The sequence below is a fragment of the Episyrphus balteatus genome, chromosome 2 (genome assembly GCF_945859705.1).
Source record: "Episyrphus balteatus chromosome 2, idEpiBalt1.1, whole genome shotgun sequence".
NCBI lineage: Eukaryota > Metazoa > Arthropoda > Insecta > Diptera > Syrphidae > Episyrphus > Episyrphus balteatus.
Genome location: NC_079135.1, coordinates 52,653,699 through 52,671,988, shown reverse-complemented (window position 1 = coordinate 52,671,988; position 18,290 = coordinate 52,653,699). Strand labels below are relative to the sequence as shown.

The window sequence follows — 18,290 nt, the reverse complement described above, 5'->3', positions numbered from 1 at the left end:
ATTTTATTGTTTGGGAGCTAATTAGATATTCATCAATACTAAAATTAGTAGAAAAACGTGCAGTTCATCTAACTTTTTATTGCAAGCAGCTACCACCATCTGAAGAAGTTAAACATGTTTGATCCAATGGCTAGATTCAGCTAAGCGAAGCCTTCTTAGCAAAGGAGAACCAACAACACTATTGAGGTGAATACAAAATTTTCAGCTGTTAAAAATTTATTGGGCTCTGGGACCTGGTTAAATCTGAGTTAAATTTTTTTTGCAGATGGTTTTGTTTTTTTTTTTTTATTAAAAAGGAGTTTCATGGCAGAAAAAAGGCAGGAAAAATTTTAAACAATAATCCATACAGCTGAAATTTTTTTATTAACCTCAATAGTGTCAAAAATTTTACACGGTGTTAACTATTTAACGCGATTCACACACGGCCTTATATTTATATCGATTAAATTTTGACTTTTTAAACAATACAAGCGGAATAGTTTGCAAAGTAAAAAAAAAAACCGTTTTCGAAACCTAGTTTTCAGCGAAGACCGAAGGAATTTGTTGCGATTGATTAGCTTATTGGAGATTAAGTTTAAGATTAGGGTGAGAGAGGTGGGAATAGTACGCCTTATCACTGCGACCTCTGATGGGCCTATTGTGATTTCCTCTTTTTTTAAAGTTCACGTAGAAATCCTGAGTTTAGAATACTTTGTGTGTTTTTGGGTGAACTAGCGGCGATGCTTCCGCTTCGAGATAATACTCTCCGAGGTGACGTCGACGTGTATTGATCAAGCAATTACAGTGACACAGTATGTGTTCTGCTGTTTCTTCGTCTTCGTATCACAGGTATCGCCTTGTGCAATGCCCATGGTCTTGAGGTGTTTTTTTACTGAGCAGTGTCCAGTAAGGAAGCCTGTGGTTATGCGAATCTGACTCCTGGTGAGTGTGATGAGTTGTTTCGTTCTGGCGTGGGAGATGTTTGGTATAAATTTTTTGGCTTGTCTGTTACCTTCCGTATGCGTCCAGTAACGATTAGCCAATGGAGATGCGGAGCCTTTTATGGCTAGTGTGTCTGCTATTTCATTTCATACGTGACCGCTGTGACCAGGTATCCAAATGAGTTGTACTCTGTTTGTACTACCAAGCTTATTGCACAACCAGAGAAAAACAATTACATATGTACTTCCACCGAAAGAGTTGCTTTTTTTCTCAGAAAATTTGTATTCAGAATTAAATACGTTATATTAAATCTTTAGCTGTTTTGAAAGAAATTTTGAATATTTTTGAGTTTGGCATTTTTTTTTGTTATTCTGTAATAGCTGAGTAATATTTCTTGATTTAAATATTCAATGTTTTTATCTGATTGTTTATGAGCTTAATATCTTTATTCATCAGATAGTTAACTGACTGTTTATTAGAAGATTGAAAAATCGGGTCTTAAGCATACTTTGCATAAAACATAAATACCTACATAATTTTGCAAAAATGAAGGTATAACAGATTTTAACAGGAACCCTCGCAACGTCCTGCATAAAAATTTTTCCAATATCGGAATTTGTATAAAAATGGACCATTTTTTTAATCAAGTTTTTTTGTCCGTTAAAAAAAATTAAAAATTGTTTGTATTGAAATATGAATTTGAAAAATATTATTTTGGAAATCATAAGACCGGCAAAAACGGTTTTAGATTTCAATTATCGCAATTTTTTGTTTTGGTTTCAAAGCCTTAATACAGCAGATAATTCAAGGTTCTTTTTATCAATATCGCTGAAGTATTGATAATACTTTAAGAATGGTACTTAATACTGTTTCCATATAAGTTGCCAAAAAAATATCTACCGTGAATGATGAAGGGCGAGTTCATTAATGCAGGACTGCAGCAGCTCTGCAAAATAGAACTTCGGTCAAGGACTGTCTATTGAAAAATTTATCTTACGTATCAGAACTATTTGTATTTGTTTCTAAGAAGGAGTACCTACTTAATAAGTCAAAATTCACTCGCAATTATAACAATATTATCAATTCTTTTTTGTAGCACCGCTGCAGTCCTGGGGGTCGAATTACAGCACACGATTACGATCATACGATAACGTATTGACTATTTCTGTCTCTATTTAATTATTAGAAAATGATAGGGACACATAGCAACCATTCGTTAACGAACGTATGCCGTAATTCGACCCCAGGGGTCGCCCAAAATCGCCGATCAACAACTCTCCCGGAAGTAAAAACTCAGTTATGAAGTTTTTGTTAAGAGCTGCTAGTAAAACAGATTGCTCCTTTTTAAGCTAATCTGAGGACTTACTTAATTGGCCTGAGTACATTCTTTCTTACGTAAAGTAATAAGTCGCTACTAATTACAACGTTGTAGGTACTGTCCCCTTTCAAAATATGAAGAAACCAACTAAAAGTTGCTTGCATACTCTAATCATTGATTGGACCTTTTCAAATCTATAAAAAAAAAAGTATGAGCGATATTCAGGGGAACATTCTTGTCTACGACAAAATTTTTAGATTAAATAATAATAATCAATTATACTAAGGTTTGTGGGCTATAATTCATTTTACTAAAAAGGTCACGTAAGAAGGAATATTTAAATAAAAATCTAAAAAATTAAATGTTTTTTTGTCTTTATTTAAAAAATTAAAAACCCGGTATGACTCGCCCTTTCTTAGATGCTCTCTTAAGTTTATTGTTTTTCTTTTCCTTGAGTTTCTTGTTAATATTCTCATTCCGTTTCTTCTGTTTGTTCTGTATTTTTTGTTCAACTTTATTTTTCCTTTCTATCCATTGTTCCTTTGATTTCTTCTTTTTATCTTGCTTCCGTTTGATTGATTTATTCAACAGCCGCTCGTCATCCTTCACCTTTTTGCCTTCAATTTTATCGAATGCCTTCTTCCAAGCCAAATCTGTTTTCATTTCTTTAGCTTTTTCCTTATCACCCTGATCTTCAAGTTCCATTAATTTAGTTTTCATATCTTTCATTGTACTGAGTACTTGTTGTGGATTCTTGACCACTTTTTCAGAACTCGACTTCTTCTTAGATTTAGAACCAGGATGTGCAGCAAAATCGAATTTAGAAAAAACTATTTTGCCTTCAGCATTGAAAATAGGTTTGACCATTTTCTTCACATCCTTTAAATCGGACAAGCCTCCCGAGGCACCTCCTTGTTCCTTCTTTATTGTTTTATTGGCGGTAAGTAATACCTTTTTAAATTCTTTATTTTTGTTTAATTTCTTCATGCCTTGTTTTTTTGCTTTCTTTTCCGATACTTTTCGCTTTTTGGTCTTTAATTTGTTTTTAATAGAAGTTAATCGTTCTTCAAGATCTGTTACAGAATTTGCGGAATTAGCTTGAGTTTTTGCACCTTTTCCTTTGCTATCAAGAAGATAATTGTTCATATCTCCATCTGAAATATTTATAATTTTTGTATCAACTTTCGATAGTTTCTTAATTGGCATACCTTCTCCGACATCAGGAACATTGAAATTTGTTAACACATCGAGAATATAATCATTTTCTGATTTAAGAAGTTTAGCAATTTTGTTTTTATCAAATTTAACAGCTCCCATTTTATTTTAGGAAGGAATTTTTTATACCATGGGAATTAGGTATTAATTTCAGTAAAAGTTTTTATTTATTTTGTGCTCAACATTCGCCCGTAATAAAAACATGTGCGTTTTGACAAATAGATAATGGGCGCGTTCAATTGATATTTTAGGGAGTTTCTCGTTAGGTGCATTCATTAATGTTGTTTTCCAAACAAAAATCATAAGACAGAGTTCACATTTGCCTGAATTATAGTTCTGCCTTTACTCCACCCACAGTATGCATTAAAGCCTAGATCCGAAATGAGATAATTACGCAAATTATCTCATTCCGAATGTCAAATTCTATTTGAAATCTGAACGGACCTCGTTTGCGAAATTATCTCATTTCAGCTCTAGTGAAAACAGGCTATTAGGGGTATTCATGAAATAGCAGGGGTATTCATGAAACGGTGTAAACTCTTGGTAAACCTGATAAAATGGTAAATATGGTAAACAACAGGTCAAACCCATGTAAAATTTTGACACATTTACCACTTCACTACGTTTAGCAGGTTTATTAAAAGTTTACACCTTTTCATGAATACCCCTAATATAAATATATAGCAACAAATATTTTTATAGTTTCTAGCTCCAAATGGATCTCAAATAAATTAATTTCCCTGCACTAAAGTACATACAATAGCCCTTTTCCTTTGGGAGGTGGTAAGTCAGCTATTACATGAAGCCTCAAGAGGCGCGCCTCTTTTCAAACGTAATGAGTGCAAAAGAGAAAAAAGATGAAACAAAAAATTATCCGACCAGAGAGTCGTGGGTGGGAATTCTGAGACTCTTTTTTGACGTTTCTTTTTCCACTTTTCCTTTTTTCAACATTCTCTTTCATTTCTTTATGCTTCTTGGTGGAATACAACAACAACAATACTTAAATTAAAAGAGAAATGTCAAATTTGAGTCTTTGACTCAAGAGGCATCGTGTAATAGTACGCGCCTCACAGAATGATTATCAAAAGAAAATTAGAAAAAAGAGTCAAGCCTCTTGAGGCTTCATGTAATAGCTGACTAAAGTACTACAAGTAGTTTACTATAGCGATTTTCAAAAGGGGTATTCACGATCCGATGCAACTGGTCTTGTATCATTGCAAAAGTGCAAAAGTGTAAAATCTTACAACACTACAACAGCAAAATATACGGATTAAAATTTTACAACAGTCTTGCACTTTTGATATACCCTAGACCGAACAAAACAAAGAATTAAATTATAAAAAATTTTAAGGAACAACCCTGTTAAAAAAAAAACATCATGGATTTCATTCATGCTTCAATATTTACTATAGATAACCCAACTAGCACAACAGCTTCTGTAAATTGAAATCTCACAGGATCTACTTTTTATACAGCTTGTATTGAACTTGCTTCAGAATTTAACTGCTTATAGAAGTTCTGACTTGTTTAAAAACTTGTAATAAGTTGTTTAAATACTATTAAAGAAACTTAAACGAAGAAAGCTTGTTTTTCGGATAAGCCTGTTTAATGAGTTTATAGAAGCTTTACAGAAATTACGAAGTTTTGTATTTGATTTTTGGTTTTGATATTAAATAATCTAGCTCGGACACTTTTTGGTTTTGACATTGAATAATTTAGCATGGACATTTTTTTGCTATTTGAACTGATTAAGTTTTTGATTTCATTAATGAATATACAAGGATGGCCGAGTGAGTAGAGTGGTGGACTACGACCAAGAAGATACGAAGTTCGATTCCTGGGTGTGGTAAAAAAATGATATACTTTTAAAATTATTATTAATAGATATACTAAAAACTAATGGAATGTTATATATAATATCAGATCAAAAGATAAAATTCATGATTTAAAACCAGTTAAAAAAGAATTCTTTTTTGTTTTTGTAGTTGTTTTTTTAATTTCGATAAGACATGTATTAAAGAGCTATACAAGCTCTTCCGAAGCTATCTGTCAAATCTCAAGGCTCGGTAGAGCTTCGGTAAAGCTTCGTTTAAGATCCTTATAGAGGGTCAAACTTGTATAATGTTCTCCTTTTTCCATGCCCAACAACCTTACTAAAGTTTAAAAGAAGCTGAAATGTAGCTTTTGTAATACCTTAACCGAAGCTGAAATGTTAGTTGGGAAGAAAAGGGGCGTTCACGATCTATTGTAAAAAAATAAAATTTTACATTTTTACTATGCCTGTTGCACCAGATCGTGAATACCCCCTTTTTTTATAATTAACGCGCACTAAAGGGAGTTAAATACCCTTAATATGTTAAACACAGTGCGAGCTTCAGGAAAATAGGGAGGGATTTAAAAGGAGAAACCGATGCACATTAGTTTTAAAGCTCTGGACATCAAAATGGCAGGGAAAAACAGAGGCGGGTAATATATTCCACATTCGTGTGGTGCGGCTAAAGAAAGAATCTCTGTATTTGACGGTACGTCCGGTAGAAGCGCGAGTATTACGGTTAAATTTTTTCAGGGGAGGAATGCAACTAGCTATTTCATCTGAACATTGTTTATAGAAATAGCGATAAAACAAGGAGAGACATGACACATTACGTCGGTAGTCTAGGGACGCAATTGTCTCAGTTATCGATCTATCATCTATCATTTTGAAAGCACGTTTTTGTATTCTGTCCAAGAAACTCAAAAAACGTTATCGGAGCAACTGCCCAGATGTGACAATTGTATTCAAGTTTTGGTCGAATGTAAGCTTTATAGATTACAGCTAGATCAGAAGATGAGAAGAATTTCTTGCATCTTCGGAGAAAACCTAAACATTTCGCAGCGTTGTTGGCGACATCGAATATGTGTTCGTTCCACAGAAGGTGGTTTGTTACACTCATACCGAGAATGGAAAGTTTCTCAGTTTCCTCTATGCAAGTGCCACTCATTGATAGTGGCATGGGTGGAAGGTTCCGTTTTAATGATAGTAAGCAGCATTGTGTTTTTGATGCATTAAATTCTACACGATTTCTTATTGCCCATTGAACAATGCTGTCAAGATCAGAATTTAATGAGCTTATCATATTTTGTAGTTAAAGTTCCACATCCGAAGGACATGGGTGTGAATCTTCAAACGAATATGAAAAGCTGAGGGTACTATCATCTGCGAAACAATTTAATATATTAGAAGTTTCAGAGAGCAAATCATTAATGAAAATGAGAAAGAGAGTCGGAGACAAAACGGAGCCCTGGGGCACACCAGCGTTTATTTTGTGGGTTTCAGACCTGAAACCATCCAATACGACTTGTATTGAACGGCCCGAAAGGTTATTTCTAATCCAATGAAGAAGAGAATCATCGATACCGAATGCATGCATTTTCGATAAGAGAGCTTGATGCCAAACTCTATCAAATGCCTTTGAAATATCAAGAGCAATAATCTTGCTTTCAAGATTAATGTAACGTAACGCACTTTCAACGAATTCTATACAAATCGTATCTACTCGGGAAGAAGAGCATGAGTAGATAATAGTACTAGATTAACCAAAACATCTACTATTAGTAAACTACCACCTCCAATGGAACAGGGCTAATAGTAAAGACAATAACACCTCCCTGCAAACCAAACCTCAGTAGTTTAGGGGAAAACACAACCACCAACAAAGTCTACTTTGAGGATGTATGAAAGAAACGGAATTACCCATCTTTCACCAGACATGGATTTGAACACATCTATTATTGCAACTAAAAACAGTAAATTTCCCAAATCGTTGGTGAAAAAAAGTGTTCCCTGTGCTAATTTCTGTCTGTGTAAAAGTAAAAAAAAATTCCAAAACAATTTCCTCAAAAGTAAAGTGTCTAATCTTTCAGTAATTTACATGTTGTCATGTAAAAATTAATTTGTCATAACTGACATTTGACAGCGGACGAATTGAAAAAAATAGTTTTACAATTGAACTGACAGAGTTGCTGGTCTTTAATTTAACTTTTTTTTTAAATTTTAATTAATCAAAGTAAGATAGCATAACAAATTCTATTACAACATCAATTTGATCTATTGTAGAATAATAATTTTTAAAATTTAAATAACAAATACTTTTAAACTTGACCTATAGTTAATTTTTTTATCGTGGTCAATTGAATACGGAAATGAGGAGTTGCTTCAATATTTATTTTTTTGCATTTCTTTGTAAACTAGTTTTTTTTGGGTTTTGTCTTTATTGCACATATCTATATTGCAATTCAATAAAATTGTTTGCAATTATGTAATGGAGTTAAAAGATTAAATAATATAATTTTATAGAGTTGGCTTAAAGGGCTTACAAAACGAAGGACGGTTATACAAAATAGACAAAAAATAGAAAACACGGAAAAAGTGTAGGTACTTTTTTGATTGGGATTTCTGGTGAAAATTTCCTAATCAGATTCAGTTAAAGACAATTTAATGATCTATTAAAGGTTTATCCAATCTGACTTTCTACTTTCTATTGTAATCGAGATCTATACAAGAAAACAAAACAATTGAACCTTTCACTTTTGTGTTTAACTTCGTACATTCCTTTTATCTGGAATTTTTCCAATATTATAACCTAATTACAAGTTGTTATGTAGGTACAGGCAAATTTTTTGATCATTCAAGTCTGTTTTTGATTGAGTGCAAGTATAATACGATCGCAATAGTTGCGCTTAGATAGACAACAACAAAATAAGCTCTGTTTCTGTCTCAAGGTTAATCACGATCAATTCTTGTGAAGTGGTTTATTTGTTTTAAAATGTTATATAATGAGGATGTGATTTGTTGATTACAAACTTAATAAGACGAAATACGAAATTATACCCTTGTTATTCACCTTCTATTCCAATACAATCCCAGTTGTTGCATTTAAAGAATTGCGGTCAAATGAAAGCAACAATTCCTTGGACCAAATTATTCATTTACATGTTTGGATTTGCCCACCGTTCAAATTCAGGTATTGTTTCGTTTTGAATTGTTAACCAACTTTACAACTAACCCAAATGAATCACATAAGTGAAACCAATAGATACGTGTCTGTCTGATCTCCGCCTAGTAAAGGACTTTCAAAAAGTATATACAAGGTTATCTTTAGTTTCTATTGTTTATTGACGAACAAATGTGGTATTTTGTTTAGAATTGATTTCTTCTGAATTTGAATCTGTTAATAATGAAGTCTAAGGTTACGTCGCGTGTTTATTTAAATAAGAAAACAAACAATAGCAACTCACTAAAATAATGATCTATTTTTAATTGAGATATAGGTACAATATGTAAGCTATTTGAGACAATGCAAACACAATTGGTGTTTTTTTTTTAATCGGTCGACTCTCTCTGAGTCAAATTATCACGGAATGTCAAAATTGGTTCAAGTGAAAGCATTTCCAGGTAGAGAAATCATTTTTTTTTTTTTTCAAACACAAAATTTGTTGAAAGTTTTGAACTCGAGTTAGAGATAAATTTGATTTAGAGGGAATTCGAGGTAGTATCTTCCTTTCCCGATATTCTCTTAGTCGGTAAGATATTCTGATTGCATATTGTAAAAAAACTGATTATATAAACTTAAAATAACCAGCTTCTTGGTATAAGGATTTATCGATTGATAAATTGGGGTATAAGATCCACTACGACCTTTAGTATCCATTGTGCCCCCTTTAAAAGCTAGCTGAGTTGGTTCTTCATATAACAACTCCTCCTCTAACTTAGTTCCTTTCAGAAAATTGATTATTTGGCGTGTTTTCATAGAGTGTAGTTTTTCTTCTTGGGCCTGGTGACAGCCCAGGTGTTAGAATGTTTCGTGTTGTATTACTGCATTGCATTTGCCCAGAGTGGTCTGATATTTCTTTGTGGTAATTGCAGAACCTACATGTTGTACAGTATATTAGGCCAAAATGCTAAGATGAAATCTTAGCTTGCAGTGGTCTATTAGAAAACCTGTATCTATCATGAGGTAATTCCTATTCCAGCTGATACAGGATTTGAAACGCTCTTGGTTGTAGTTCACGAGATGCATTTAGCCGTGTCTCAGTTTTGGTAGTTTTACCCAGTATGATGCTCTTCTGGTCTCTTCGTCTTTTTTATTTTTTTTCCGGTTCCGGTCCCATTAAAGAAAAAAATTGTTCCCGCTTCCTCATTCCCCTGGAAACCAACGAGCCCAGGTACCCAATAGGGAGTGACTTTGTTTATATGCATTACCAAGTGCGTTATCATTGCACTCAAATACTATCCTATAGTTGATTGTGTAAGAATTGAGTGTTTTTAGGGCAGCTTCACTGTCAGACATAATGAAAATGTTTTTGTTTCGGTGTTTTAATTTGAGTTCTCCTGCGCATTTTACAATGCTGCTTACTTCAGCCTCAAAAATACTTGAGGGATTGGTTCATTGGTACGGGGAGTTTGATATTAGGTCCAAAAACGCTTGCAGCTGTACCTTTAGCTGTTCTCGACCTGAGAACACCAAAATGAGTAGATTCTGAGAACAGCTAAATGAGTAGATTCACCTCATAATGTATTTTGTAGTTTTTCACAAAGTTTTAGTTTCTAACATAGGCATCTCTTAGATAATCCAGGAAGTCCCTTTCTCTATTGCCTGTGCTATTCTTTACACATTATCATTAGTATAACAATTTTTTTGGTATCTTAGGTTTGGAAACCTACAACAACTACAACTCAAATTGAAAAGTAAACAGTTCTAACGTGGTACATTCATATGCTTAGTGCTAATTAAATAAATTTTTATCTGCAAAACAAATTATTTAACAACATAATGTAGGTACATTTATATTTAACACATTTTTCCTTCGGTATTGTATTTCAGGTTTTCCTAAAAAAGATCTGCTACAAAGCTTCAACATGGATCATTCCCAGCACAGTATTGGTAACCATGGTAAGTTCAAAAACTTAAAAACATTCTTAACATTTATTAACTATTATTTTAAGGAAATTTTTTTAAATATAATTCATGCAAATTTTCCCTATCCAATGTGTAATAGATCATATGCACCATACAGCTACCACTCAAGGTGACATAATAAATGATTTGCCAGTGTCAACAACGGGTAGTCCGGAAAATATCGATGTTAGCGATCATTCTATGCACCAACATCATCATCATGGCGGTGTAGCTGGGGTTGCTATGGACCATATGATGTCAATGGCTGTATGTACTTATGAATAATAAATTTAAATATATCTCACTAATCATTAATTTTTCTTATGACCTGCAGTTTCATTTTGGATGTAATGAAACCATACTTTTCTCTGGGTGGAAAATTGAAACTGTTTTTGGATTGATTGGTTCTATGATTGCAATATTTATAATGGCAACTTTATATGAAGGTTTAAAGTACTACAGAGAGTATTTGTTTTGGAAAACCTATAATTTACTTGAATACCGACCTGTTTCAATGCCGGAAAAGGGACCTGAAGAACAAAGTCCGGCACCTACAATACAGTAAGTTATTATGAAATATCGATGTAAATACATTGCTTATAGTTTGAAAATCAGAAATGGTATCGGCTAAGGTAATAGTTGACTGCTGAAAGTAAATATCTGATAATCCAAATGGCAAAGGCATTTTGACTTCTTCTCTTATTTTTTAATTCTTACTTGCTTTCACATAAATGTATATATGTGATTTGGTTTATGTACAAGTTGACAGAATGACGTAGTTAGTCCTAAGTCACCGTCTTCGGCCAATACCCTCTTCTCCCCAATTGATGTGGAAAATAATTAAAATTTGTGCTGAAGAATTTTTATGAAAACATAAAACATAACATAGGCTTCACATTTTCAGGGGACACAGTTTTTGCAATTCCTTTTGCTATGAATGAATGAATAAAAACTCAAAACAACTCTCTGTCACAAAAAAAGTCCTCATTTTAAGCGGACTATAAACTACATGCTCCCATGAATTGTTCAGAGTCTAAGTTACTAGATCTTTATTCTTGAAGAATTATTTAGTAATAGAGCTGTAGTACCCCGTGGAGCAATGGGAAGTGCATTTGACTGTCACGCTAGAATTTCTCGATTCAAATCCAACCTCCATCACCTAGGCATTTTTTTAGCGGCACCTACAACAAGAACAACAAGAAGTGAATCTCACCTTAGCCGTTCGGACTCGGTTGAGAATTGTCAATTCCCCTTCTTGAAGTAGTCGTAGCACAAAATTTTATTTAGTTTTTAGACAAGTTGAACAAAGTTAATTAATTTAACTTTCAGAAAAATTCCTTCTACTTTTGATTTAAGTTTTTTTAAATTATTACTGAATACTTAATACATGATTTCGTTTTTTTTTTTCATTACAGCTATGTGGGAGAAGTTATACACAAGAAACCGTAAGTACTACCTTTTAATTAATTAAATTAAATCATCCGAAATGTGACCTTCATTTTTAAAAGTCAAGGCTGACTTAACAAAAAAAAAAAAAAAAAAAAAACACCTTTATTTGCAAATACGTTTTGCTTACACAATCAACACTTCACTGCAACTGATAAGGTACTAAATTTTTAGAGGTTCATTATTCATTTTTTGTTTTATGTAAGATGTTGAGAAAAGCAATGCAAATTCAATTAATGCCGAATTTTTATTAACTTCCTTTATTACATATAGTATTTTTACTTCCGATATAGGTACTTTATATCAAGTTATGCATTAGTAAAAAAAAAAAGTTGAGATAGCATTTTCCATGAAGTCAGGAAGTCCTTCTGTCTGTCCGTCTGTCAGTCTGCAAGTCTGCCATTATTCATTTTTTGTTTTATGTAAGATGTTGAGAAAAGCAATGCAAATTCAATTAATGCCGAATTTTTATTAACTTCCTTTAATACATATAGTATTTTTACTTCCGATATAGGTACTATATATCAAGTTATGCATTAGTACAAAAAAAAAGTTGAGATAGCATTTTCCATGAAGTCAGGAAGTCCGTCTGTCTGTCCGTCTTGTCCGTCTGTCAGTCTGCAAGTCTGCCAGTCTGTAAACGAAGCTATAGCCTAAACGGATGGACCTATTGATGTCAAACTTGGTATGTAGCATTATTTGGCAACTCTCCAAAGAGGTTTTTGGAATTAATTTTGGACCAAAAATAACGGTACTTGTCATATACCGATTTTAGTAAAATTGAAATTGCTCAAAAACGGCTCCAACGATTTTGTTTAAAAAAATTCAAATGTAAGTTTTAAGACAAGGCCTATCTTCTAATATTTTTTTTTTTTTTAAATCATTATTAAGGTACCTGCCATAGAACCTTTTTTCAAATCTGATTATTTCCGAAAGTGCTGATTCAATTTCAACGAAACTTTTTGTGAAGAAGCATTTATATAATTTTAATATAAGTCAAAAACAAAATTTCAAAAAAAATAATTTATGGATTTTTAAAAAAATTTTGAAATTTTTGTTTTGAAAAATCAAATTTTGGAAAACGGGATATGGAATTTTTTGAAATTTTGTTTGAAGATGTTGATTAGTGATTTCTACAAAATGGCATACTAATTTTATTTAAAAAAAAAATTTTATTATAAAATTAGTTTTTTTAAAAAACGGGAGCGGGTCATAATTCTGCTTGTCAAAATTCTGTACGACAAAATTCTGTAGGGTCAAAATACTGTAAGACCATAATTCTGTACGTCATTATACTGTAAATACAAAATTCTGTACGTCAAAATACTGTATGAACAAAATACTGACTTGCAAAATTCTGTTTTGCAAAATTCTGTACGGCAAAATACTGTATTTTCAATACAGTAATACTGTAATACTGTAATACTGTATTTTCAATACAGTATTTTTAAAGAAATTTCCTTTGATAAAAAAACACGAAATAGTAGCTTTAAATATAATTATTGACAGTAAAGTTGTAATTTTATACAAACATAATTATTAAAGTAAAAAAGTAAATCAATTCTAGGAACACAAATCAAACTCTTCTTAAACATACAAAATACATTTTACAAAAAAAAATTTCAAAATCAAATAAATTTAATTTTTTTTTTTCAATCCGTTTCAGGTATGCAACGTGGTTTAATTCAGATTGTTTTTTTTAAATAAGTGTAGTTTTGTTTTCTCTCTCTTTTTTCCGTAGCTCCTAATAAAGTACCTAGATTAATCAGCATTAGAAGCTTGCCTCTTTATTAAGTTGATCTCTTAGAAATTCATAGTAAACCCTCTTTTAAATATATCTGTATTTCAAAATTCTGTACAGAATTTTGAAATACAGAATTTTGATGTACAGAATTTTGAAATACAGTATTTTGGCATACAGTATTTTGAATACAGAATTTTGCAACATACAGAATTTCGACCCCAACCCTTAAAAAACGGGTCTAACGATTTTGAAATTTTTTTTTTTAAATGCATCTTAATATATCAATCAAAACTGCATACTTGTTTTGGAGGGCAATTTCATTTCATTTCAGATTTTGTTTTATTTTTTTTTTAAACGAATTTTATTTTTTTAATTTTTTTTGTACCTACATTTTCCAAATTTCTATATAAAAAGTCTTAAAAATTTAAGGAAATTGAACTCTAAGAGCAAGTTCTTGAGGCCCAGTCGTGCATTTTATTTTGATTAATTTTGATATCCCTAATGGCTTTAACATTTGCTTTTTCCATCTTAGGTATCATAACTGAATACTGTACTTCGATTCGTCCTTACTCTCGCGACATGCTTTGAAAGTACTCCAATATTGAATCTTGTCGAAATATAAAAAAAAGTACCTTATTCAACCGTCTTAATAAAAATACATAAGTATTAAGAAAAACAAGCATACAATATCCCTAAAAAAAATGTTATATGTTGAAATAAGAGACCATTCGATTCAATGCTACACTGAATATGTGAAGTTTTGTATTGATAAAAAAAGCATTACCTATTACCAAATTATATAAATAAAGTTATTTATTAGATTGATTTTAGGTTTCACGTAATTTTGTTATTATTATTTAATTTCTATGTTTTTATCTTTTCGACTGATGCCAGATGCCAGAAAAACAATAGTCGCGCTAATTACCATATTCTTTGCTTTTCCAAGCAGCTTTAATAAACAGTTAACAGCAAAAAATACAAATTTGCACCTATTCAGTTAAAGCGATGTGTATTTAGTCACATTATGATATATTAAACAAATCAGAATTATCATTTAGCTTTAAATTTATTTAATCCAATAAATAAAATCACCTGTTCGGGGTTAAACAAATATACGCTGCGGAATTCCGTTATAAATTAAATATTTTTCTAATTCGGTGCATCTTCTCTGCCCCTATACTGATGATCGTTGATTTGTTTGCATATAAAATTTAAAAATTTTAACTTGTTTTTTTTTTCAATTTCCAAAAGTGTTAATATTTTGATGCTATATATGTAGGTATACACGAATGAAGCTATTTTTTGATGGGGCAGGACTTTCTAATTTAACGTTTCCAGGTGTTGTTTTTCGAGCAGTGCTCGACTTATGCATCCGTTAAAGTCGATACCTTTCCCCGTGACTCAACGGTTTGGTTTAGTTTCACCGTCGTTGCTAAAAAAAGAGAAAAAGCAGCTCTAACTCGATCATGCAGCCAGCTTTTTAAAAATAAAATAATGACCATCTCACAAAAATATTTTTTTGTCCGGAATATGTTTCCATTGTTTGGAATCGTTGCAATTTTATTTTACGATAAGGCTGATTTCAGATATAACAAGCTAAATTGAAACGAGTCTTCACCATTGAGGTAAAAACTACGAGTTTTCATACATAATAAAAACTTTTTACTGATACGTTTATAAGTTTAAAATTAAATTATAAAACCCTATATAAAGCAGTTTGATTTTGTGGCATGTTTATTTACGAAAAACAAAGCTTCTTAAAAATATTACCTTAAACCGAATCTATTATTTTTATTTTTATTCCAGGCCATCAATGCTCTCCATTAACCATTTGTACCAAACTCTCCTGCATGTGATTCAAGTCACTTTATCATTTTTACTTATGCTGGTTTTTATGACTTACAACGTTTGGCTGGCCATTTCAGTTGTTCTTGGGGCCGCTGTCGGTTACTTCTTGTTTTGCTGGAAAAAATCTGTTATTGTCGATGTGACAGAACATTGTCATTAGCTGTTTCCGTTATCCCATCAAAAAATGAATGCAACGAATTCGGCCTTAAATAACCGAGTGCGTTTAGAAAAAGAATCAGAAAATGGAGCCACCCACGACTCTTCCATCACGAGCAGCGGCATTTATCCTACAACTCTGTGAATGAAACAAAATGTCGAAATATTATTTTTAAACTCATTGATAGCTATATAAATATTTTTTATGATACAACTTGAATTTTTAAGGATCTAGGTGAATGAAAAAAAAAACAAAAAATTATTATTACAAACTCTTTTAAGCTAGGCTTAAGTACAGTTCATTAAAACATAATCTCATATGTACATACAAACAAAAAAATAGTAAATAATTGGTATTATATATATATACACCACACAAAAGAAAAACAAGTTAAAGGGAAAATAAAACATAAATATTTTATTTTACAAATTTGTTCCCTTTTTATTTATGATTTACATTACATTAAAAAAAAGTGTGAAACAGCTCGTGTAGATCCAGGAGTGGACGAAATACTACAGGACAGACGACATTCCTTTGACAACGGTGAAAAAAGAAACTACAAAAACTGAAAATCCATACTCAAGCAAGGACCTAACTAAAATGAAAATAAACGTTTATCATCCATTTTTACATTCATATCATAAACAAAATTAAATCATAAAGTGAGGGTAAGCAGTTCTTTAATATTAAGGTGCATTTGCTGAAATGAAACTTAAATATTTAAGTTAAACAAACATTCATATCCTCTGCTTTTTCCTCTGCATAAACTTTTACAGAACTTTATATTCTTAAGTTTCTTTTGAGCAAATGGCTCTAAACAATTTCACCCATCAGTTTTCACCTCTCGAAGTGTGTGAGGTAAAATTTGAAGTCGGTGTAAAAAGTGGTAAATATTGTTTTGTTTAGTAATATTTTATTTTTTTTATTGGTCTTCTGTTCAACCAAAAAAAAAAAATGGAAAAAGAACTCGTTATTCTCAGCAAAAAAATACGTTAATGTCTAAAATTATCGTCGTGGAATTGTATAATTGATAACTTCTGCTTAAAACGAAAGTTTCAAATATTTGAATTTTAAGTACTCAAAAACTGTTTTAGTAGAAAATAAAATCATGGAAGTGATAATTGTTGAACAAATGTTTGTTTTTGCAAAAAAAGCAACGTGATGATGTAAAACCTCAACGATTGAAAACAATATATCATTTTAGTAGGATCAATAAAAATTCGAATAATTTAAAAATACCGATTTAAGGCTTGGCCACACTGGAGGGTATGCGGTAGCGGTACGGGAAGCGGTGAGGGTACTTGTATGAAAAAAATTCCAAACTGACACATCAACGCTCAGGTGTGGAATTTTTTTAGTACAAATATCGTTACCGCTATACCGCATACCCTCCGGTGTGGTCAAGCCTTTATGTTCTTGTATGTAATTTAGGGGCTACTAATTTAAAGAAATTTTCACTTTTGTATCAAAAGATGATTATAAGTACGTACCAAGACCACAGGTTGGTTTCTATCCTGAAATTAAGTATAAAACTAAGGATAAAACTGATACATTAAAACTACTAATGATTTAGTTAACTTAGTTAAACGATCATTCAGGAATTCAAGTTAAAATATTTCTATTCTATCTAGCTTTGACCAGAAAGACTTCTGAATATAAAATTTTTCTATTAAGCTTATAATAAGTCTCAAAAGAGAGCTAAAGTTTGAAAACCTGTAGTTTTCTTTGTTACAGTTGTTTTCCTTAGAGAAAAAAAAAAAAAATGCATGGTTTTAAGTTAGTTTATATAGTTAACTATTTACGTTATTGGTTGTATTTCTTTGGGCACCGGACATTGCTTTGAAACTGGTTTAAGTTGTTTGTTGTTGAGACATTATGTGGCTGCAGTCTAAAGGACAGAAAACTCAACAAAATTACAAAATTAGGTATTGAAAAAAGAGATGTTAACAAATCGCTTCTAAAATTAACATATACATTGTTTTATTTGTTTAATGTTTGGAAGAAGAATCTGTGGTACACGGTGGTGTATGCGCACTTTTTTTTTTATGAAATATCTACCCATTTGAAAATGTCACATTTTTTTTCAAATGGTTTATTTTAGGCACCACATATACATGTAAAAATGAAACGTAGTGATTCAAATAAATTGGGTAAATTACTACGTTTCGAATTCTCAATATTGTAAATCAGACATGATTTTTATGAATTTTGGACGGAAAAATTACCGTTTTCATGCTTCAGCTTTTAAATACATCAAATGCAAATAACCCTGTATAATAAGTAAATTAAATTGATTAGAAATGACTTGGATATTTCTACCAGTCATTGTCATTCTAATGCATTTCATTTTCATAAAATAATTCATTATTTTCACGTTTTACTGGCGACAACATTTTTTAAGTAAACTACGTCAAACAATATCGTCGACTTGGAGTTCAAAACAGTTAACTCCACTTAAAAGGCTTGAACAAATTATTAAAAATTAAATATTTTTAAATGTTTGAATAAATTCAAAACAACAAAAATATTCCTTAGATTGCATACAATTACAAAATAAAAATCATGTCAATTACTTTTTAAATGACCTAGCAGAGGTTGTAGGTATTACTGAGTACATCATATTTCGGGACATGAAATTTTTCGTAGACTCTCAAAATTTCAAGTTATCGTCAAAAAACCGGTTTTCAATGTTTTCAGATTTCA

At 31.6% G+C, this 18,290-nt stretch overlaps 2 protein-coding genes and 1 long non-coding RNA gene across 8 annotated transcripts; 1 reads left to right on the top strand and 2 right to left on the bottom strand.

The window, feature by feature from the left end:
* Positions 1-2,596: 2,596 nt before the first annotated feature.
* On the bottom strand, positions 2,597-3,691 carry LOC129911931 (surfeit locus protein 6 homolog). Its single transcript, XM_055989952.1, has 2 exons — positions 3,448-3,691; positions 2,597-3,393 (listed from the first exon to the last, which is right to left on the bottom strand). Exons 1-2 carry the CDS (start codon positions 3,554-3,556, stop codon positions 2,627-2,629), a joined length of 876 nt encoding a protein of 291 aa, XP_055845927.1. The 5' UTR covers positions 3,557-3,691; the 3' UTR covers positions 2,597-2,626.
* Positions 3,692-7,376: 3,685 nt separating this feature from the next.
* Positions 7,377-16,016, top strand: LOC129910424 (high affinity copper uptake protein 1). 6 transcript variants are annotated; one of them, XM_055987806.1, is made up of 6 exons: positions 7,377-7,500; positions 10,318-10,386; positions 10,511-10,659; positions 10,727-10,953; positions 11,808-11,837; positions 15,389-16,016. In XM_055987806.1, the coding sequence occupies exons 2-6, from the start codon at positions 10,353-10,355 to the stop codon at positions 15,588-15,590; spliced, it is 642 nt and encodes a 213-aa protein (XP_055843781.1). In that variant the 5' UTR covers positions 7,377-7,500; positions 10,318-10,352; the 3' UTR covers positions 15,591-16,016. The 6 variants fall into 6 exon arrangements, with proteins under 6 accessions (XP_055843781.1, XP_055843778.1, XP_055843782.1 ...); XM_055987803.1 differs by having other exon boundaries at positions 10,493-10,659; XM_055987807.1 differs by lacking the exon at positions 7,377-7,500 and adding an exon at positions 7,706-7,864.
* Positions 14,504-15,469, bottom strand: LOC129910425 (uncharacterized). The gene is made up of 2 exons (XR_008771505.1): positions 15,353-15,469; positions 14,504-15,014 (listed from the first exon to the last, which is right to left on the bottom strand). It is a non-coding gene; the product is annotated as an uncharacterized LOC129910425 (long non-coding RNA).
* Positions 16,017-18,290: the final 2,274 nt, after the last annotated feature.

What these genes read in the sequence shown, in the direction of transcription:
- LOC129911931 (XM_055989952.1), bottom strand. Translation starts at nt 3,556, where the DNA reads ATGGGAGCTGTTAAATTTGATAAAAACAAAATTGCTAAACTTCTTAAA. An exon ending in TGTTCCTGATGTCGGAGAAG is followed by an intron (nt 3,394 to 3,447) that starts GTATGCCAATTA and finishes TAAATATTTCAG; the next exon opens with ATGGAGATATGAACAATTAT.
- LOC129910424 (XM_055987801.1), top strand. Translation starts at nt 8,388, where the DNA reads ATGAAAGCAACAATTCCTTGGACCAAATTATTCATTTACATGTTTGGA. An exon ending in AGTCCGGCACCTACAATACA is followed by an intron (nt 10,954 to 11,807) that starts GTAAGTTATTAT and finishes TTTTCATTACAG; the next exon opens with CTATGTGGGAGAAGTTATAC. An exon ending in GAAGTTATACACAAGAAACC is followed by an intron (nt 11,838 to 15,388) that starts GTAAGTACTACC and finishes TTTTTATTCCAG; the next exon opens with GCCATCAATGCTCTCCATTA.